This window comes from Carica papaya, chromosome 4 (genome assembly GCF_054855325.1).
Source record: "Carica papaya isolate Zhongbai chromosome 4, ASM5485532v1, whole genome shotgun sequence".
In the NCBI taxonomy this organism is placed as follows: Eukaryota; Viridiplantae; Streptophyta; class Magnoliopsida; order Brassicales; family Caricaceae; genus Carica; species Carica papaya.
Genome location: NC_142312.1, coordinates 29,836,107 through 29,858,024, shown reverse-complemented (window position 1 = coordinate 29,858,024; position 21,918 = coordinate 29,836,107). Strand labels below are relative to the sequence as shown.

Genomic DNA, 21,918 nt, shown 5'->3' with positions numbered 1-21,918 from the left:
ACAGAAGATAAAACGTATAGAGCCGCATTGCCTTTGAGACAATGACTATTTCTTTTCACTAATAGAACAGTATTGTTCTCCTTTCTTAATTCACTCAATCAAGCACTGGATTTATCCTAAACTAAATGGTGTGTCATAATGTTGCTCGTTTCTCCATGTAATTTGTCAACTCTTTGAATGATGTAGGTATAGTAGTTGAGAAAAACAGGAGCCAGAAAATGGTGGTTTTGGAGGTGCTTATCTTTTAGTTCTCAATCTTAACTGTGTCCACAGCTGTTGATATTATAGGTACAATCCCTTAAAGATGGTGAAGCCATAGTTTCAGCAAATGGGAGTTTTAAGCTTGGATTTCTTATCCTGGTTAAATCAAAGAATCATTACTTGGAATCTGGTACAAGAAGATATCAGTAATGCCAGTTGTGTGGGTCGCCAACAGAGAGGTGCCTCTCGGTGATTCATCTGGAGAGCTAATGCTATCTGATCGGGAATCCTTGTCCTTCTCAATAGCACCAACAACATTTTTTGGTTTTTGAATTCATTAAGAGCAGTGAGCAATCCTGTCACAGTTTTTGGATACAGGAAATTTTGTTGAGAGATGAAAATGAATGACCCAAAAATTCAATATGGCAGAGTTTTGATCCAGGTGATACTGGCATGAATTGTGGAATCAACTCAGTAACTGGCCTAGATCGTGGCCTGACTTCGTGGAAAAGCTTGGATGATCCTTCCAGAGGTAATTATACAAATCAACTTGCCTAATGGGTTACCGTGTGGAGAGGATCAGTTTAACAGTTCCAGACTGGGCCACAGAATGGTCTTCGGTTCACTGGTATGGAAAATTTGAAGCCAAATTCAATTTATTCATTTGAATTTGTTTTCAATGAGGATGAAGTATATTACGAACATGAGGTGATTAATATCTCAATTGTTTCAAGGATGCAGTTGAATCCTAGTGGTTTGCTGCAGCATTACATATGGATTAATTGCACACAAATCTGGAATACTTACATGCAATGATAGATAACTGTGACATTTATGCTCTACTCTTATACAACATACTATTGAATTTAGATACTAGACAGTTTGTGGAAAATGGACAAGATAATTGCATAAGAATGGCAGCATCAGAAATTGGTCGGAGACCATCAGCTCTAATTTTCTTTAAGAGTTGTGTTCGATATAAAATTGAATGGAGAACTCAAGTCACTTAAAAGATATCCATTGAAGTTCCAGCACAAAATCAAGCTTAATATCAATCAAGGTTTACATGTGTGTTGCAAAATCATTAAAGGAAAGCAAAGAAAGCAGGTACATTGTCAATGACTGTGTCCCATTTAATATAGAGATATTTCAGGACAGAAAAAAAAAGGTTCTTCATGCAAGTTTTTCCAAGTAATCAAATCTAGCAACTATCTATTTCCTTTTCTAACTTAAAAGCTGTTCAATCTCCCACTATGGATAGAATTCTGCATGAACTATCCTTCATAGTCCTGAAAAAGTTAGCCCCAATGAAAGAGAGAAAGAAGATAGAGAGCTTCCATTATTTGACTTTGCTAAAATTGCCAGTGCCACTAATAACTGCGGAAGAATAGTATATCTGGTATTTCATTGAATATTAGGAACCCATATATATATCTTCTCATGAACAATAGATGGAAACACATAACTAATTACACGTGTGGGTATACTACTAATACGTCTTTTAGCCAAGTTATACTTAAGATACACTTCCAACAATTTCTCTCAAGTTGTTGAATAAATATTGTCCATTCCTAACTTGACAATAATTGTCTAAAACTGAAGATTACTCAATCTTTTAGTCAATACATTAGCAAATTGTAAGATGGTGTACGCATATTGTGTATGCTTTAAACTACTGCTATGTCTTTTCTTGATGAAATGTCTGTCAAGTTCAATGTGCTTAGTTCTGTCGTGTTACAATGGATTATGAGCAATATTGATTGTCGATTTATTGTCATAATAAAGTCTCATAAACCCATCAAATACAATTTTCAAATCTTCTAGAATTATCTTGAGCTATAGAAGCTCACATATCCCTTGAATCATTGCCCAAAATTCCGAATCTGCATTAGACAGTGTTACCACATTATGTTTTTTACTTCTCCACATGATCAGATTCCATCGAAGGAAGGTACAATCGTCCATTATGCTTCAAGAAGTAACATATTTCATTTGAATAGAATACCTTTAATGTCCCCTTCAAGTGGTGAAGTACTCGATATGTTACCTATAAGTGTACTTTTTTTAAGTTTGTGCATGAACTGACTTATCACACTCACTGTATGGATAGTATCTAGTTTTCTTGTGACAGATACATTAATTTTCCAATCAGTCCTTGGTATATCTCCCTTTTAACTTCATCGTCTTCTTATGCCAGTTCTAGTTATTAATGGTTGGGATTAATCAGGGTACCAACAGGTTTGCACATAAGCTTACTTGTTTCTTTCAAGAAATCATTGGCGTATTTTTGCTATGAGATGAATATTTTAGTTTTTGAATAGACTATTTCTATTTCAAGAAAATATTTTAAATTTTTTTATTCTTTAATCTCAAATTCCCTAAACAATCATTTTTTGAGTATTGTTTTTTTTTTTTTCATCGTTAACCGTCACAATTATATTATTTATATAGGCTAGGAGAGCTATAATTCCCCTTGAATCTAAAGTGTTTAATAAATAAGGTAAAATCTCTCTCATTTTATACGCATCTCAAGGATAATATCACTCATAAACCTTCCAAAACATGTTCTGGGTGTTTGCTTAAGCTCGTAAACTTAGTTTACACACTTTATTTGCCCTTACCCCTTTAGTAAGCCTCAGGGTTTTTCATATAGATTTTTTCTTTTATTTTTCTATGCAGAAAAATATTTTTTACATCCAATTATCGCAATTGCCAATTAATCAAAGGATAATAAACATATTGTATTCATTTTTGCAACATGTGCAAAAGTCTCTTAATAGTCAATCCCGTAAGTTTGGATATACTTATAACAAGTTGCTCTTAGAAATTTATGTAGATGCAGACTACGTAGGATCACTAGTAAACAAAAAATCTACCACAAATTACTATACCTTCCTTAGGTGTAACCTAATTATCTGGAGGAGTAAGAAGGAAAATGTAATTACAAGGTTGAGTACAAAATTAGAATTCAAGCAATGACTTAAGTGATATGTGAATTACTATGATCTGAAAATTAAGTTGGACAGCCTCATGTGCGTATACTGTGACAATAAATTGGCCATTAACATTGTCCATAATCTGATACAATATAATAGAACCAAACATATTAAAGTTGATAGACATTTCACCAAAGTAAAACCAGATAATGGTTTAATATGTATTCATACATGCCTATCGGCTCACAGCTTGTAGATCTGTTGACTGAAGGCTTAATTAATCTAGCATCACAAACTATCATTGGTGAGTTGGGGATGGATAATATTTATTCCCCAAATTGAAGGAAAGTGCTAAAAAAAGTATCTAATTAGGTTGAAGGGCATACACTTTATATAATTAATATATTTTAAAAAGTTTGTTTAGATAAAGGTATAGTATTCAATAATATGTATCCTATATATGTTAACCTAGCTCACAGCATGCAAATGTGATGACTAAAAGGCTGAGTAATTCAGCATTACAGATTATTATTGATAAGTTGGGGATAGATAGTATCTATTCTCTACCTTGAGGGGAAATTTTAAAGAAAGTACATTAGATTAAAGGATATTAGGGTAAAATACACCTTATATGATTAATGTATTCTAAAAAATTTGTATACATAAAATACTTAATAAAATACGCATTCTGCTATTCTTCACAGTTCTACTTGTTATGGTGAGATATAATGGAACCCATTATGAAGAACCAATATTCAAATTGTTTATACAAGAGTCGACTTATTTCATTATTGCCAAGAAAGTTGCTTATTTCCTATTCAAGATGCTATGACTATAGCTATTGCCATTGATTAATACATACAACTTGCAGAAATCGTCTCTGTTAAATGATGGTTTTCTACCTTGCTTCTAGCATGCTAATGGTGCATTCGTTTGTTGAAATTGCTTCATAAATGCTTGACGAGAATTCTGCTTCAGGCAGATTCCTTTCGGTGAAAAAACCTGGCTTCTTTGGCTGAGGCAGTGAAGTCTCACTGCTTAACATTAAAATTACTGAAGACATGTCGGGTCTGTCTTCTGGTTGTTGCTGCACGCATAACAGACTCACATGAATGCACCTTATCACTTCAGACAGCACACAAGAGTCACCCAAAGTGTTGTCGGTTAGCTCCAGTGGCCTGTTTGCCATCCAGAGTTTCCATGCCTGAAAAATTGAGATCATACCTGAGAAGTTCATTTAAGTTCAAAATGGTGACAATTTGAATTAATTGTTTGCTCTTACTTACATGTCCAAGAAGATTATGGTAGTGATCTGGGTGGTGAAATCCTCTGTTTTTTCTACCACTCACTGTCTCTAGCACCAAAACACCAAAGCTAAAGACATCTGATTTAATTGAAAAAAGCCCATCAACTGCATACTCTGGGGCCATATAACCACTGTAAAATGCCAATGAAGGAAAAATATAAGTTTATAAGCAGCACAATGTCATAACATGTCATACTTTGAAAAGATTTAGGATTCATCTTAGTCCTTGTTTATATATATTTTTACTTTTAGAGCTATAATTGTTGTTATTTATAAGTTTTAAGTATATTGAACTTAAAGGTTTGAGAGAAAAACACATTCTAATCTTCAAACCCTTTAAAGTGAATCCAGATTTATTACTCAGGTGGAGTAGGCGATGACCAATCTTTATAAATTATTTGCCTTTTACTTTTCGGCTTTGACTTGCTTGCCTAATTTTCCATATCTAGCAACTAAAAAATAACACATAGAAAAGCATTGTCTTCAAGAAAGCATACAAACTTAAACTACTGGGCAGATGTTTAGTAATACTTACTACGTTCCCACTACTTTATTAGTGTTGGCTGCAATCTGATCTGCCCCAAATGTTCTAGCCAGTCCAAAGTCTGAAATTTTTGGGTTCATATTCTTATCTAGCAAGACATTGCTAGCTTTTAGATCTCTATGGATGATTCTTAATCTTGAGTCATGATGAAGATAAAGAAGTCCTCGAGCGATTCCTCCAATAAGGTGCATGCGCATAGGCCAGTCTAGGAACTTGCTTCTTACTTTATCTGGCTTTTTAAATTCCGTGTTAGTCTATCCCTCAATGATTAAACCATAAGTGAGGTGTTAAGAAATGGAAATGATAGAAATGAGAAAATATATGCTGAAAAAGAGAGATTCAAACCAAAAATAAAGTAGTCCAAACTCCTGTTAGGCATGTACTCGTAGACTAACATGGTTTCATCTCCTTGAATGCAGCATCCAAGAAGCTTTACAAGATTCCGATGCTGAAGTTTTGCGATTAGTATAACTTCATTTTTGAACTCTTTGAGTCCTTGCTTGGATTTTTCAGAAAGCCTCTTCACTGCTATTTCCTGGCCATCTGTTAACTTACCCTGGAACCAGTCATTTAAGAAATGAAAGATTATGTGCTTTGCCAGAGAGGATATCTCTTCCTGGAAGAAACAGTACTGTTTAATTACCTTGTAAACAGACCCAAAACCACCTTGGCCTAGAAAGTTCCCCCTCGAAAATCCATCTGTGGCTTTTGTTATGGTGGTTAAATCAATCATTGGTAACTCCATCTCATCCTTTCCATCTTCACTGATGTAATCTTTTTGCCAGATATTTCCTGTCACTGTGAAATTTGCTATTGATTCTAAGGCACTCAAATGTGGCAACAAGAGAAATCTTTATGAAGTAAATAGAAAAAAATTAAAGTGCAAACCTTCTTTCCTGCATTTCTTGCTTCTTATATATATGACGAGTGCTCCTGTAATGGCTGCCGTCAATATTACAAAGCCAATCCCGAGTCCTACTTTCCACTTACTTGTCTTAGGTTTACCGTGAACTGTAAGATTTGATTGCATGCTATGATCATTCTCAATAAGTTTTTACACAAATTTCTTATTCCAGAAACCTGAGTCAGAATGCATACTTACATATATCTGTTTCTGGTTTGGCCACTCGTATATAGAGGTCTTGCCCACCTTGAGAGTAGTCTCTCATATCAACCAAGTCACTGAACCAAAGCAAGCAGCCAATTCCTCCATTGATATTTGAATTAGCATATGCAGTGCACGAGCAGTTCCTCAAGCACCTTTCCATACATTCTGTGAGACTGATGCTCTCATCATACAAAGACGAAGAAGTGTCTGGCAACTTCAATCCTGTGTACTTACGAAAGTTGTTTCCCTTTTTGCAATCCGAGTTATCCAACTGAAACTGCCGTGTACATCCACTAGACCATCTTGACATGCTCCAATCCTTGGGCGATTTCGGTAAAAATCCGTCTAAGCAGGTACATAGTGCAGGATCCTTGTTGATGTTGCAGCTGGCATATGCACCGCATAACGAGTAATAGTCACATTGATCTTGCGGTCCATAATATAGAAGAACCCAGTGATTTGATCCTTCTGTTGTTGCAAATCTCTGCAGAAACCCAGATTGGTTCACCACTAATCTTGATACAAAAGAATTTCCACGCTCCCATGTGTAGTACACTTCCTTCTTGTTGAAAACAAAGAGAAATTTTAGCACACTTACTTGTTTCAGCTCTGGAGTCCCAGTAAAATATAATCCATTCCAGGATCCTAATCTATAACGTACTGCAGATCTATCCCAAACGATTAGTTGTGGATACCCTCGAAGATCTATCGATAAAGAAAATTGGCCTGGACTAGGGTCTTCTGGGCTTTTCCAACAGGACAAGGACCTTTCCAAGCCAGTTTCAAAGTTCCTCCCAAGTTTCATCTCTGCAAGTAACGTGTCAGATGGGTCATCAAAACTCTGCCACAATATGTTAGAGTCTGTAGCATTACTGCCTTTCACGACTAGGTTTCCCTGATCCAGAAGCTGCACAACAGGATTTGTTGCGGTTCTTGACAGATTTGATGACCAAATGATGCTATTTCTGTCACCAAATAGGACTAATTTGCCTTCCCTGGTGACATTTAGTACTGCTACATGAAGATTAGTGAGTGGATTTTCTCTGTTGGCTACCCATATGATTTCTTTTTCAGTAACCTTCTTGTACCGTATTCCTAAGTAATAATTCCTTGACTTACCAGGCCTGAAAAATCCCAGTTCGAAGCTTCCGTCAGCTGAAACTAGGGTATCACCTTCAATAATGGATGTACGTGGAGTCATAGTGGTTAATGTGGTTGAAGCTACTGGGATACAGAATAAAGAAAAATACACCAAAAACATTGGGAATGCTTCTATTGATTCTGTCATGGCATTCCTTTCTGTTATTCGGAAAGAAATGGAATAAACAACACTGTAGGATACCCAAACCATAAATCATAATGTTTGTCGTTTTATTCTCTTAATATATTCAAAGTGTATCAATACCATTTTCTTAATTAATTTTTTTAAATGATAATTAGATACGTACTGTTACCTGCATAATTATAGTGATTACTTTTACACTTATGAAGAATCCATCAATTGAAAGGAACCTCAACCAAACATCTATAGACCATTAAATACCTTCCCTGCCTGAATATCTAGCATCACAGAGCTGTTCTAAAATGACTGTTAAATCTTCTTCTTTAACATATGGTAGCTAGAGTTGATGATTTTCCTGGGAAGGAGGAACATACAGGTTTTGAAGAAAAGCTTTTTGCTGTCATTTGTTTTAGAGGATTTAAGATCTTTAAGATCATTTGTTTCACCATAATTCTAAAAACTATAATGTACATCTTTTTCTATCTTACACAGTTGTCTCAATACACTCAAATCTCACCAAAAGAAACCCTAGTTACAGTTCTAAAGATAAAATACATACATATATATAGCAATCTCGAGGGAAAAAAAATCTTAAATTGTTGTATCATACTGTAAGGATTTCGTCCCACACCCTAGGCCCTATTTGTTGCAATGACCATGCTCCAAGTCTTGGCATAATTTGAGGGCAAAGAGTTCATACTTCACTGCATAGATCTACTCTATTGGCGGGGCCAACACTTTTCTTAATGGACAAAATCAGTTCAATTTGTCATGTCTCAACCATTATATTGTACAAGGCAGACAAGCAATAAATGAATGTAAAGAAGGGTTGTTACATGTTGACATCATGTATCAAGAAATTGAACTAGTCTTCGCAGTTTCATGATAGACAGAGTACTTAATGATAAGGGCAATTAAGTGTCAAGTGTCTGTTTGGTGCTTTTGTAGGTAAATGGAAATAAATGGCCTGACAGCTTTATTGACAGACGTATAGTTCATGAACAGAAATTGCGTTTCCATAGTCTTTGGATTAGGGTGATTTGAAAATACTAAGTCTTTCCTTTAAAAAAGGAAATATATAATTTCTTAGTGTTAATTTGTTTCAAATTCATATTTTGATCAGTAAAATATAGGTTCTTGCTATGGGTAAGATTCAACTGTAGGGATTATTTGTTAGCTTTGGTCCAAGAAGTTCAAGTTCCTTTTATGCGAAAAGGGGTTTATGTTATAGAGATTTGAACTTATTTTTGGTTTTAGGTAGTTCTTAGGTAGCTTTTGTTAGTGGAAACAACATATGATAAAACAAAATTTTGTTCTATGTTTGAGATAGAAAGTGTTGGAAAGGGTATGTTGTGTGTAACTAAGATAAAGAGTATTTTGATAAGATACCTGTATATGTAATTTATTGTAGGTTTTCTTTTGTTATTCCTAAGAATTTGTATATACAAGACCTCATTATTCAGTAATAACAACATTGATTCATTCTTCCACATGTTATCAGAGTTCTAAGAAAAAACACCATAACTTTTTTTGTAAACACTAATCAGTCTTAATTGCCAAAATTAAAGGAAAAAAAAAAGACAAACAAACAGAACTCCAATGGGGGCAGCTTTAATTGCTTGCCACCACCACAGCAGCCACAGGCCTTCACAGCCAGTCACCACCCAAAAACCTCAATCGCCAGCCTTCATAGCCGGGAAACCAGCCAAGCGCAGCCCCTATTTAGCCCCTGCTCAGCTGTGCAACCCAGCTGAGCACAGCCCCTGCTCAGTACTTGTCCAGACTGCCGGAGATGCTTTTGCTCTGTCCAGCTGTGCAAACACCTTAGCTGTGCAACCTCACTAGCCAGGTTCCCTCCAGCAGCTTGCAGCAGGACCTGCAGCTGCATGTCTATCTGCTCTAATCAGCCACACAAAACCACGCATTAGTATGCCCTGCAATGCTGCATAGCCTTTGCCTCTGCCATGTGTTAATTGCACCAATCAGCCTTCATATCAGCCTTTATTGCCAGCAGTACACACAAATGCATGGTCTACCAACCTGACTTCTTCGCCACATCGGAAGCCACATAACAAACTATTGACGCTACCCCTAATATGAGAAGTTTACAGAACATTCAGGCCATATACCACCTGAATGGAAAACACTATCTCAAACACTCCCAATTGATTTGCAGAATGCTTAAGAGAAAAGGAAAAATCAGCTGTATTGTGGGCACCCGACCAAAACTGAGAGACCCACAATTCAATGCTAGTAGAGGTAATGTATGTTCTCACCCACTAAAAAAGAAGATATGGGAAGTAGTCAGGAGAACTTACTCCAAAATTAAAGATGCATTCTAATCTATGTTTTAATAAGAAAGACCTAGTCTACAAAGTAAGGAAGTCGATCAGTGACGAAAAATGCCAGTCTCTGAAAGGCTGGTGGTAGGAAGTATATTAATATCACTTTTCAATACGTAGTGCGGAAAAGATGCTGCAATCTTAGAGAACTTTGTGGATAAGGATAGAGCTTACCAATTTCTGACTGGTCTTAATGCAAAATTTGAGCAGATGCGAATCCAAATATTAGGAAAAGAAGAAATACCACCTCCAAACAAAGTGATTTCCATCATTTTGGTGGAAGAGAGCAGGAGAAGGATCATGTTCAAATCCGGCTTTACTGAAAGCTCAGCTATGGTAACTAAGGCTGAACCATGCTGACAGGCAAAACAGTCCTGTCAATTCAAGACACTAATAATAGGTGGAGGTAGTAGAGACAATTTATGGTGTACTTTTGTATAAAAAACTCAAACACACAAGTAATGTTGGAAACTTCATGGTAAGCCAAGTATCCTCAATAGAGATTGGAGATATAAAAATATACTACAAAAGCCCCACAGACAAGAACATATGGTCAATTGACAATGGGAGGAGAAGAAGTCTAATCTCAATGAGTTCAAAACAAAAATTGTACGCTAAGGACTCTGATTGAGTCTTTGGAGAAACCCACAAGTATAGGTTTATTGGCACACTTAGGTAGTTTTCTATCTCGTATGGACTAAATGTTTCAGATAAACTCTTTGCACTATCCTATATCAAGGGCTCAGAAGTCACCGATCACGTGGCCAATTCGTCTAAACCCTTACATTTGTGTTCCATGTCCAATCAATAAGAAGATAGTTATTGTTGATGGTTAATTTGACCAATGTAGCAGGTGTTAGAAGTATTAAAATAAGTTCCTATTTTACACTTATGCATGGGTTTCATGTTCCCAAATTGTGTACAAAGCTTATTTTACTGACCACATTATTATATTATTTAAATTATAAAGTGATCTTTTTTTTCTTCTTATTGTAACTTCCGAAACCAGACCTCGAGGAGGATGATTGGATATGTTGAAATATGGAACATACTCTACTTCTTAGATGCACCTCAGATGCCACACTGTATTTTTCACTAATACTTTAAACAAGATCTAGCTATACCACAGGCAATTAAAATACCCTTCTTTTTCTATCATTAAAATTATGTTTCCCTCTTTATTTAAAGATCTCAATAATAGAAGTAAGTATTGTTATGCATGTGAATTGGTAGAACACAAATGTTTAATTTTTCTCTTTAGTGATTAAAGAAATAATTTTAACGTACTTGCTACTACTTATACCTTCTTGTCCCAACATCATGTACCTAAATGATATGAGGGGAGGTCGTTTTAATTGCCACCTATGTTATTCACATGTTACTATCTAGAGTATTAGAGTTTCAGACTCTTATTAAATCTTCTTTACCTTTTTTCTTGATGGGATAGTTCAAATCATCTTATCCCTAGAGTCTTTGGATATGTTACTATGTTTACATACATCAATATCAAAGAGAAAAAATTGACCTGAGTTCTGTTAAGTTTGTGTTTGTGGGAAATACATAAAAGAGATAAAAAAATATTATCACCCACCAACCAAAAAATTTAATGTATCCGAAAATGTTACGTTTGTTAAAGTCGAATCCGTCTTCAACCAACCTTATCTTCAGAGGGAGTTTATATTAGAAGAGAAAGATTTCTTCTTTTTCAACATTCCACTACCTTCCTCACATCCAAATACTAAACCCTCTTAGTCTCATTTGCCCTAAAACCCCAAAAATAAACCCTAGTTACACCACAATTTAGACAATGGACCTGGAACAATAACTATACAAGATGAACCGTTCACTCACTTATACTCAAGGAAGAAAAATCTGGATCTTGAACCAAAGCAAGTTCAAGTGTCTGAGTCAAGTGTAGTGAATGAGGTAACTTATGAGAAACCTTTACCTTCTGATGTGGATGTACCTATTACACTTAGAAAATGGACTAGACAATGTACTAAATGTTTATTCTACTCAATTTCATACTTTGTGTCATTTAACAGGTGTTCCCTATCTCACAAAAACTTTTTCATTAGTCTAAATGCAGTATATATTCCTAATGTATTGTCTGAGACTTTATCATGTGAGAAATGAAAAAAAGTCATGAATATTGAAACGTGGGTATTAGAAAAAAAAAAACAGATATAGCAAGTGGTAGACTTAGCTAAAGGAAAGATATATGTGAGATGTAAGTGAGTGTTTATTCTAAATACAAGATTGATGGGACCATAGAGAGATATCAAAGCAAGATCTGTGGTCAAGATATATACCTAAACCTATTGGATAGACTACTAGGAGAACTTCATACTGATTGTCAAGATAAATGCAATGCGAGTCTTATTGTCCTTAATTTCCAACTTTGATTGGCAATTATTACAATTTTGATGTAAAGAATATATTTCTTCATAGAGACCTAGAAGAAAAAACCTATATAAAAATGGCCTCAAGATTACCAAAAAGGAAAAAGTTCACTCTATGGGCTCAAGCAATCAACAGAAATACAATTTGGAAGATTTGTAAAAGTATGCTGGCAATAAGGTACAAACAGAATCAGAAAGAATACATCCCGTTTGTTAAGATTCAGATTTAGGGGGAGTTATAGCTCTCTTAGTGTATGTTGATGATATTATTGTGGTAGATGATGATGAAAAGGAGAATTGATGCTCAAATAGTACTAGCTAAAGAATTTGAGATTAAAAATTTTTCCTTGGAAGTAGCTCTCTCAAAAATCAAGATTTTCATCTCATAGATACTTATATAGTTATCTACTAAAGTACACAGGTAAGTTTACATCAACTGATCCTAACCATAAATTGGGACTAGCAAGGTTACACACAAATGTCAATAAGGAGATATACTAGAAACTAGTTGGAAGACTGATATAATTGTCACACATGAGATCATATATTTTTTATGAAGTAAGTGTGATAAGTTAATTTATGCACAACCTTAAAAATGTACATTTACAAATAGCGTATCGAGTGCTCCACTATCTTAAGAGGACACTAGGGAGAGGTATCATGTTCAAGAGAAATAATAAATTATTTTTTGAAGCCTGCATTAATGCAGATATGTCAGATTATTAATGAACAGAAGATCAACCACTGGCTATTATACCTTTTTTGAGGAAATTTAGCCACACAAAGAAGCAATAAGCGAAATATGGTAGTAAGATCTGGTGAAAAGTCAGGATTCTAGGCAATAACTCAAGAACTATGTGAACTACTATGGTCAAAAATGATCAAATATGATGGTTCTATGAGATTCTACTATGATAATAAATAAGCAATCAAGATTGCTTACAATCCAGTGCGATAAGTCAGGATAAAGCATATTGAAATTGACAGGAACTTTATCAAAGAAAAGCTAAACAATGGCTTAATAACTACACTTTATATACCTGCTAATTCGCGAATTGCAGATGCGTTGACTGAGAGTTTAAGTAATTCAAGTTTCCAAGAAATTATTGTCAAGCTGGAAATGGACAGTGTCTACTCACTAGTTTGAGGGGAGTGCTTGAAAGTATGTACTATGTATAATTAAGATAAAGAGTATATTAGTAAATTTATCATATATGTAACTAACAGTAGGTTTCCTTTTGTTTTTCCTAAGAATATATATATATATATATATAGGCTCTCATTATTCAATAATAACAATAACAATTCATTCTTCCACAAAAAGAACTAGGTAAAGCAATAAATTATTTGGGAGACAGAAAGTTTATAACATCTTCTATGTTATTTTGAGTTAAGTTATGCGCTACCCTGATCATGTTCTTACAGGAGTATACTTTGTACCTGGTCTAGAACTCTTCCATTAAATTTGGGACCATGTCTATTAGGGCCACTACTGACAGATTTTGTTATGGGATGATGAGCATAAAACTTTGTAGGAAATGGTGAATGTTTTTGTGTTTCTCTTCCTTTACCCAGTTTTAGTTAAATTGATGGACTCGTTAAGAGAGAACTCAAAAATCTTTAGAGTGATAAAGTTCTTGATACTTTTAAAAAAGTTCTTCATTCATAATCTATTGGAAACTACTACCTACACCTAATACCTGAATTATATAATATTCTCACCCAATAAAATGCTTTAATACATCTATAATTAATTATTAAGTGAACTATGCTTCTTTGATACACCTTGGAAAAAAAGTTATTTTCCCACTTGTAGAGTTCCTAAGATCATTGCTCTCTTTCAAATTATGATTGTCCTTTATCTAGATAGTGAAGAACCATTTGATCAGCAAGTTCCCAAGAAACATCAGCCTTGAAAGACACTCTATAATCTTACGCAATCCCACAACGCATGGTTTGAAAGATTTGCTAAGTTACTCCTAGCAATGAGTTACGAGTTAGGGAGACCACACCATGTTCATTAAGCACTTGATTCAGGAAGAGTTATAACTCTCTTAGTGTACGTTGATAATATTATTGTGACATATAATGACAAAAAAGGAGAGATTGATGATCAAACAATACTTAGCTAAAGAATTTCGAATAAAAAATTGAAAAAATAAAATACTTCCTTGGAATTGAAATGACTCACTTAAAAGCTGAAATGTGTATCTAAAAGCAGAAGTATATTATTAATCTACTGAAGGATATAGATAAGCTAGCATACAAATTTGTTAATACACCGATTGATCTCAACCATAAACTAGGACTAACAAAGGAAAACACAAAGTCAGTAAGGAGATGTACCAAATGCTGGTTGGAAAATCGATATAGTTGTCATACATAAGACCCGTTAACTGTGCGGTAAATATGGGAAGTCAATTTATATACAATCCTAAAGAACTACATCTACAGATAATTTACTGAATGTTACATTATCTTAAAGAGACACCAAGAAAATGTATCATATTCAAGAGAAATAACAGGAATTGAACCGACTCACTTAAAAGCTGAAATGTGTATCTAAAAGCAGAAGTATATTATTAATCTACTGAAGGATATAGATAAGCTAGCATACAAATTTGCTAGTACACCGATTGATCTCAACCATAAACTAGGACTAACAAAGGAAAACACAAAAGTCAGTAAGGAGATGTACCAAATGCTGGTTGGAAAATCGATATATTTGCCATACATAAGACCCGTTAACTGTGCGGTAAATATGGTAAGTCAATTTATATACAATCCTAAAGAACTACATCTACAGGTAATTTACTGAATGTTACATTATCTTAAAGAGACACCAAGAAAATGTATCATATTCAAGAGAAATAACAGGCTACTTTTTGAAGTCTAACACTAACTATGTTGGAGCAATAACGGACAAAAAATCCATTACTGTCTATTGCACCTTTCTTGAAGAAAATCGAGTCACATAGAAAAGTTAGAAATAGAATATAGTGGCAAATTTTAGTGTAGAATTAGAATTCTATACAATGGCTCAAGGAGTATGTAAGCTATTATCATTGAAGATGATTCTAGAAAACCTAAGGATCAAATGGACTAGTCTCATGAGAACTATTATGATAACAAATCAGCAATCAGTACTACTCATAATTTAGTGTAATATGACAAGATGAAACATATTGAATTTGATAGACATTTTATTAAAGAGAGACTAGACAGTGACTTGATATGTAAACCTTACATGTCTACTAACTCTCGACTTGCAAATGTATTAACGAATGGAGAAAATCGTCTAGTTTTTCAGAAAATTATTGTTAAACAAGGAATGAATAATGTCTATTCACCAACTTGAGAGGAAGCACTGAAAAATGTATATATGTAATTAGAGTAGAGAGTTATATTAGTAAAATATCTGTATATAATAACCATAAGATTTCCTTTGTTATAGTTAAAAGTATATATATAGAATCTCATTATTAAATAAAATATATACAATTCATTCTTCCACATATGATTATTTGAAAAGTTTTGGTATTGGATTGAATTTTGTTGATTGCTATGTGTCAGGTCTTACGCTGAAGTAAATTTTTGGATTATGGCTTGAAAATGTATGTGTTATTCTGCTTGGATTCTGGAATTCTACACTGGCTGTGGGAAGCACAGGGCTATCTGTCAATTTAGTTCCTGTGCAGGCTAATGGACATCCTTAAGAACAAGGACGTTTTCATGGGAAGGACAATGTCACGATCCAAAATAATTGTCAGAGTTAGTTGGAATTAGTACGTTGTTTTTTTTGTTACTAACAATTTGCATAAAATTAATTCAAGTAAGTTGACTGGTGTAATATTATCAGCTATAAATGTTGTATTCTATAACTGCTTTCGATCGAAGAAAGTATAAATGAAATTCAAATTTTCTTCTCTAAAGCAAAGTTCTTCTTCCTTCTTTGAATTTCTTTTTCCTCTAATTTTCTCAAATCAGGATTTAGGATTCCGATAAAAACATTGGATACAGTTGAGTAAGGATATTACCCACCTCTTATCCTAACTATGGAATAATTGTAACCTTATTTTAAGGTTGGGTTCAGTTTAATTTCAATCTTATAGAATATGAATGAGAATATAATAGAGATTCTAAATTAAAGTCAATTTCATGCCCAGTCCGAGTTAAATATTCTTTTTATTCATTATTAATAATTAAAAATATGAATTAAGCTTTGTTGAACTGAAAGTATGAATAAAGTTGATTCATTTGTACATTAAATATGTAAACTGTAAACTTTCTACCTTGTAAATAATTAAGATTTATAAATTCAACAGGAATGAAATAGGTTTGAGGTTCAAATATATATTCTCTTTGGATTGAATTCTACTTTGGAAATTACCTTCTGTTTTTATAATTTGCATCTAGAGATTTATCAATAGTTTGGGAATTCCCTTTTGCGTTTATACTTGATCATATCTTAGCATTTCTGCAAATTTAATCAGAGTTCTTATTGCTGCTACCATATAAGAAAAGACAGTCTCTTACACTCTGTTTTCAAAAGAGTGTATATCCAGCTTAACAATTCTTTGTTCAATTAGTCTCTAATAGAGAAGAGTCCAATATATTACATATAAAATATTAACAAATTCTTCCCTTCATCTAATCAAGAATGATCTTCTTCTAGCGTGGTTCCAACAAAGAATTTGTGACTTCGTTTGTTGAAGATGATCCTTGCTTTCCTGAGGAGTAATCTTCTACAGGAAGATACCTTTCTGTGAAAAAACCAGGTTGCTTCGGTTGTGGCAATAAGCTATCACCTCCAAGCATTACAACTACAGTTGAAATATCCGGCCGGTCTTCTGGTTTTCGTTGGACGCACAAAAGTCCTATATGGATGCATCTTAACACTTCTGATAAAGAACATGAATCACCTAACAAATTATCTACAAGTTCCAATGGCTGTCCTCCTATCCAGAGTCTCCATGCCTGAAAGACAAGTAGGCATATATGAATATATACATATATTCACGTGTCTCTTATATAATATCACCAACATAATTAGACCCAGTCAAGTAAACAAGATAGCAGAGAAAAACCCTCTGTTTTCCCATTGCTTACATGTCCAAGAAGGTTATGATTGTGATCTGGGTGATAAAATCCTCGGTTTTTCTTCCCACTCACAATTTCTAGTACTAAAACTCCAAAGCTGAAGACATCAGATTTCACCGAGAAGTGACCATCAACCGCATATTCAGGAGACATATAACCACTAAAAGACCATAACAAATAAAAGAAAAGGTCAGATTATTGCAAACAATGCAGAGAGAAGGATAGAACAAAGTTGAACCATATACGCACTATGTTCCAACAACTCTATTAGTGTTTGCTTCAAATTGATCTCCACCAAGTGTTCTGGCCATACCAAAGTCCGATATCTTTGGGTTCATATCTTTATCGAGCAAAACGTTACTTGTTTTAAGATCTCTATGGATAATCCTCAGTCTGGAGTCTTGATGAAGATAAAGAAGCCCTCTAGCAATTCCACTAATGATGTGCTTGCGCTTATTCCAGTCAAGCAATTTGCCTCTTGATCGATCTGAATCACATTGTCTTTAAGTGTATTATAGTTGTACTCAGACTAACATTTTAGTTCAATTACTTATCAACAAACAAACACAGCTTAAATTTAAAAAAGAGAGAGGTCTTGATATTCCAATTAGATAGGATTTATTTGTTGGGAAAAATTTTTAGAGAGAAGACTATTTTTAGGTGATACTTTATTAGAAATGAGAAGAAAAAGAAAGAGAAATTACTATAAATACTCAATTTTTAATTTCTGATAATCACCTAAATCCTCAAGTAGATAAATATATATAATCACTAATACAACTCTTAAAGTTTTAAATGCATGAATCATAATTAAGTCTAATTCATGAAACGCTTAAGAAAACTCAAAAAACACATATTGGTTATCATATTTATAATCTACATTTAACTTAATTTTCAAATAAAATAAAGAGTTTAGACATGTTAAAATTTGTAAACTATTATTTTAAACAGTATCTACAGATCCAGTGATGAACAAACCGAAAATGAAGTGATCCAAGCTTTTATTTGGCATATATTCATAAATCAGCATTCTTTCATCTCCTTGAATGCAGCAGCCTAGAAGCTTTACAAGATTTCTGTGCTGAAGTTTGGCAATCAATAGAACCTCATTTTTGAACTCTTCAGTTCCCTGTCCTGAATTCTTTGAGAGTCTCTTTACTGCTATCTCTTGCCCCTCCATTAATGTGGCCTATTAATCCTCACAAAAATCATAAGTTAGTGGAATCTTTTCTTTTAGTAGTCAACATATTCTAAAGCTAGCGTTCACATATCAGAACTATGTTTCTTCCCTTTCTGGTCAAAGATAGACCATCCACGTTTGAATTAGAAGATTCATGAAAGAATGTTAGCAACCTAATTCCAAAGAACCAAATCTTAGACCTAAACTACAAGCTAACTTTCACTTACCAGTGAACTAATCTTTTACAGTTTTGTTAGTGGAGTCTCCAATATATCAGAGCTTTACCTTGTATACTGGTCCAAAACCACCTTGCCCCAGTTTTTTATCGATTGAAAAGTTATCTGTGGCACTTGCTATGGTGGTGAAATCAAACATTGGCAACTCCATTTCTTCCTTTTTGCAGTAATTCCTCAGCTTCCCTAAGTGGCATGAGATTAGTTGGATATTATGATTTAATCTTCATCTAACACTTCATGCATGTTTCAAGGCACTAAAGATTCATCTTTTTTCTTCTATCGATGGAGTTAGAGTATACAAAATTATTAGAATTTTGTGATTTAGTTGGCTTACCTTGCTTTCTAAGTTTTCTTTTTCGCATATGCAAGATCCATCCGAATACCAATATTCCTGTTATTAGTGCTGTAGTTGAGACAACTATTGCTACTTGTTTTTTTCCTTTTTTCTGTCTGTTTGGCTCAGCATGATCTGAAATAGGAAAACAAAATTAGAAGACGTTAAAAATTCAAGTATAGCCATTAAGATTTTAGTGATAGCAAGAGTACAACCTCATGCAACTCTACAACTACCATGAGTCATTTTAATATAGGAAACTGAGAATAAATCACCATATCTTAATAGAATACTTTAGGAAGAAAATTTGCACCTAATTCCGATGCAACTACTCGGATGTAGAGATCTTGTCCACTTTCTGGAAGATCTCTTATGTCAATTATTTCGTTGAACCAGACCAAGCAGCCACTTCCTACTCTAGCATCTGAATTTGCATATGCCACGCATGAACAATTTTTAGAACAAATTTTCGCACACTCCTCCAGTCCAATGCCCTGATCAACCCAAGAGTTAGATGTATCTGGCAATTTTACACCAGAGTACTTTTGAAAACCATCTCCCTCATCACATTTCAATTTTTTCTTCCTAACGCACCCATCAGACCAGTCTAACAGATTCCATTCTCTGGGAGATCTTGGTGCAAATCCTTTCAAGCAGCTGCATACTGGAGAATTATTGATGTTACAGCGAGCATAAGCCCCACATAAGGCATAATCATCACACTGATCAACCTGTATAGCAAAGTAGCGTGCCCAACTATTCGTCTTATCAATCCATGTGAACCGCTGAGCAGTTCCTGTTGGATTCACCACCAATCTTGAAGCGATAGAGCTGTTTCTGAGTTCAAACTTGTAATAGATTTCACTTGCTGTTGACACAAAATCATAGGTGTATATTGGGTTTTGTTTCATTGCAGGAAGTCCCGTCCAACGAAGGCCATTCCAGGAGCCTGCTCGAAACTGTAGGATGTTTCCTTTCTTAAGAACAAGTTGGGGGAAGCCATCAAAATCTATCTGAAATGTGTAGTCACCCCTAGCAGGATTATCTGTAGTTTTCCATGATGACAAAACTTTTTCGAACCCTGTACTCAAATATTTTCCGAGTCTCATTCCTGGCAGTAAAGTGTCAGATGGATAATCAAAGCTCTGCCATAAAAACCTTTCTGGATTATCATCATTTCCACTTTTTACCACCAGATTTCCTGATTCTAAGAGTTGTGCTACTGGACTCTGCTGGGCTGTCCTTGAGGTATTAGATGACCACACAACACCTTTTGTGCTGTTCAGGAGGACAAGGATTCCTTCTTCTGTGAGGTGGAGAACTCCTGAAGAATCAGAAAGAGGAGTCTCTCTGTTGGCTACCCACACAGCAGTCCCAGAAGATATTTTCTTGTACCAAATTCCTAAGTATCTACTCCTCGAATTACCAGGGCTGAAGAATCCAAGCTCGAAACTTCCACCCGCTGAAATCATAGTCTCTCCATCTCTCAATGCGCTAGAAGGCGTGATAATATCAATACCGAAGGAGATTGTCGGGATAGAGAAAAGAAAAATTGAAGCAAACAGTATATTAAAGTCTCCCATTGGTTTTCTCATGCTAGTTAGTCCTCATGGTGTAGTTGAGTCCTTTTGAAGCCATAACCTTCTCAAGTTCGACTACGTGTCTGCGTCCTATTGAATTAGATTCATTTGGTAGTGATAGGTTAGGTAATTGACTTGATAAAATCACTTAAATTTGGAAATGTGAACACAAGGCATAGTAAACAGACTAGTATACTTTTCTGGAATTCCGCAAGTCATCTCTTCCAGCTTCCAATTTTTTCTTGTCTTTATCACTCAGCTTTTGGAAGCCCTTTTAGCCACAAGGCTCTGAAAGTACAAACAACTTTCCTATTAACGCCATATGCAGAAGTTGGATTGATTGACAATGTAGAATGCTATTCAAATAACTCCAAAACATTAGCATCTCCTGTGGTCCCAATTTTTGAAATTTAGAACTGATATATTCTGATCCTTAGAAGATTTCCAAAAATGTAAACTTTTTTGAAGATATTTTCAATAGTCTGATACAGATGCTTTGTTTGTTCATTGTAGATACCATCTAATTTATTTTTTCACTGCAATTTCTTCAGGCGACTGATAGGTTTACTAGACCAGTGACAGAACTAGGAAAATCTTATAAATGAAGCAGCAATATATATTTTCTGTTCTGTTGCAATAGTGTATTTTCAGATGTTTCTCAAGCTTAATGACCTATATATATGAGCAAAAATTGCAGAGCACCTGGATAGATATTTTGTAACTCCCCACGTCAAGTATTATTTGTTCATTGCTGGAAAGAGTTGATATGGACAAGATCACATTAGTGTAAAGTTACTCTGACTGACAGGTACTCTAAATATCATTTCCTAATTTATCAGGTGCAATTTCCATGATCGGATAAAAAAAAATTGATATAAACATCAGTTCAGAAGACTTTCCAAATCCAAACTAGTGACTCTCCGAAGTTCATTCTCAAATTTAAAGGGTTGGTAGCTTGAGTTTGAAAAAATATTTAGTTAATAGTATTTGAGACCGGGACGTTGTACAAAGACCAAAAAAAATGGCATCCTCGAATTTTATCTGGTAAACCCCAGCTTTTAATGCCAGTGGTAAGAGCTGGAATGATTTGTTAGAACCGGCACCTTGATGTTAACTTATACGATGCAGACTATTTTTTATTCGTTAGAAATTCTTAACAGTGCAGACTTTTTCACTGAAAGCAACTTCCGTTGACCCCAGTGCCATAAATGGATTGTTTGTTGTACAGTAACACACCCATATGAACATGCTCAAGAAACTCAATCTATTATTTATTTATTAAACATTTGAGTATTCATATTCATGTTCTTAATATTCAAATCACAAATTTGTTAAGGTAATTATCTCAATTATCTACAAAACCAATG

At 34.5% G+C, this 21,918-nt stretch overlaps 3 protein-coding genes across 4 annotated transcripts; 1 reads left to right on the top strand and 2 right to left on the bottom strand.

The window, feature by feature from the left end:
* Positions 1 to 365: 365 nt before the first annotated feature.
* LOC110820635 (Curculin-like (mannose-binding) lectin family protein) lies at positions 366 to 16,058 on the top strand (the record flags this gene model as incomplete). The annotated part of the gene is made up of 3 exons (XM_022050166.2): positions 366 to 530; positions 610 to 829; positions 15,695 to 16,058. Coding segments are annotated over 2 exons (315 nt in total), but the record flags the coding sequence as incomplete, so codon positions are not given.
* On the bottom strand, positions 3,748 to 8,107 carry LOC110820636 (G-type lectin S-receptor-like serine/threonine-protein kinase At4g27290). Of its 2 annotated transcripts, none has more exons than XM_022050168.2 (7): positions 6,090 to 8,107; positions 5,876 to 5,998; positions 5,631 to 5,797; positions 5,333 to 5,543; positions 4,979 to 5,216; positions 4,424 to 4,574; positions 3,748 to 4,341 (listed from the first exon to the last, which is right to left on the bottom strand). In XM_022050168.2, exons 1-7 carry the CDS (start codon positions 7,444 to 7,446, stop codon positions 4,036 to 4,038), a joined length of 2,553 nt encoding a protein of 850 aa, XP_021905860.1. In that variant the 5' UTR covers positions 7,447 to 8,107; the 3' UTR covers positions 3,748 to 4,035. The 2 variants fall into 2 exon arrangements, with proteins under 2 accessions (XP_021905860.1, XP_021905861.1); XM_022050169.2 differs by having other exon boundaries at positions 5,631 to 5,785; positions 6,090 to 8,104.
* Positions 16,059 to 16,561: 503 nt separating the features above from the next.
* Positions 16,562 to 21,686, bottom strand: LOC110820637 (S-locus lectin protein kinase family protein). Its single transcript, XM_022050170.2, has 7 exons — positions 19,285 to 21,686; positions 18,972 to 19,106; positions 18,687 to 18,820; positions 18,200 to 18,410; positions 17,471 to 17,708; positions 17,231 to 17,381; positions 16,562 to 17,098 (listed from the first exon to the last, which is right to left on the bottom strand). The coding sequence occupies exons 1-7, from the start codon at positions 20,564 to 20,566 to the stop codon at positions 16,793 to 16,795; spliced, it is 2,457 nt and encodes an 818-aa protein (XP_021905862.2). The 5' UTR covers positions 20,567 to 21,686; the 3' UTR covers positions 16,562 to 16,792.
* Between the last annotated feature and the right edge of the window lie 232 nt (positions 21,687 to 21,918).

What these genes read in the sequence shown, in the direction of transcription:
- LOC110820636 (XM_022050168.2), bottom strand. Translation starts at nt 7,446, where the DNA reads ATGGTTTGGGTATCCTACAGTGTTGTTTATTCCATTTCTTTCCGAATA. An exon ending in TTTGGACTACTTTATTTTTG is followed by an intron (nt 5,217 to 5,332) that starts GTTTGAATCTCT and finishes TTAAAAAGCCAG; the next exon opens with ATAAAGTAAGAAGCAAGTTC. An exon ending in ACCATAATCTTCTTGGACAT is followed by an intron (nt 4,342 to 4,423) that starts GTAAGTAAGAGC and finishes TCAATTTTTCAG; the next exon opens with GCATGGAAACTCTGGATGGC.
- LOC110820637 (XM_022050170.2), bottom strand. Translation starts at nt 20,566, where the DNA reads ATGAGAAAACCAATGGGAGACTTTAATATACTGTTTGCTTCAATTTTT. An exon ending in AGTAGTTGCATCGGAATTAG is followed by an intron (nt 19,107 to 19,284) that starts GTGCAAATTTTC and finishes TTCCTATTTCAG; the next exon opens with ATCATGCTGAGCCAAACAGA. An exon ending in AATAGAGTTGTTGGAACATA is followed by an intron (nt 17,382 to 17,470) that starts GTGCGTATATGG and finishes ATGGTCTTTTAG; the next exon opens with TGGTTATATGTCTCCTGAAT.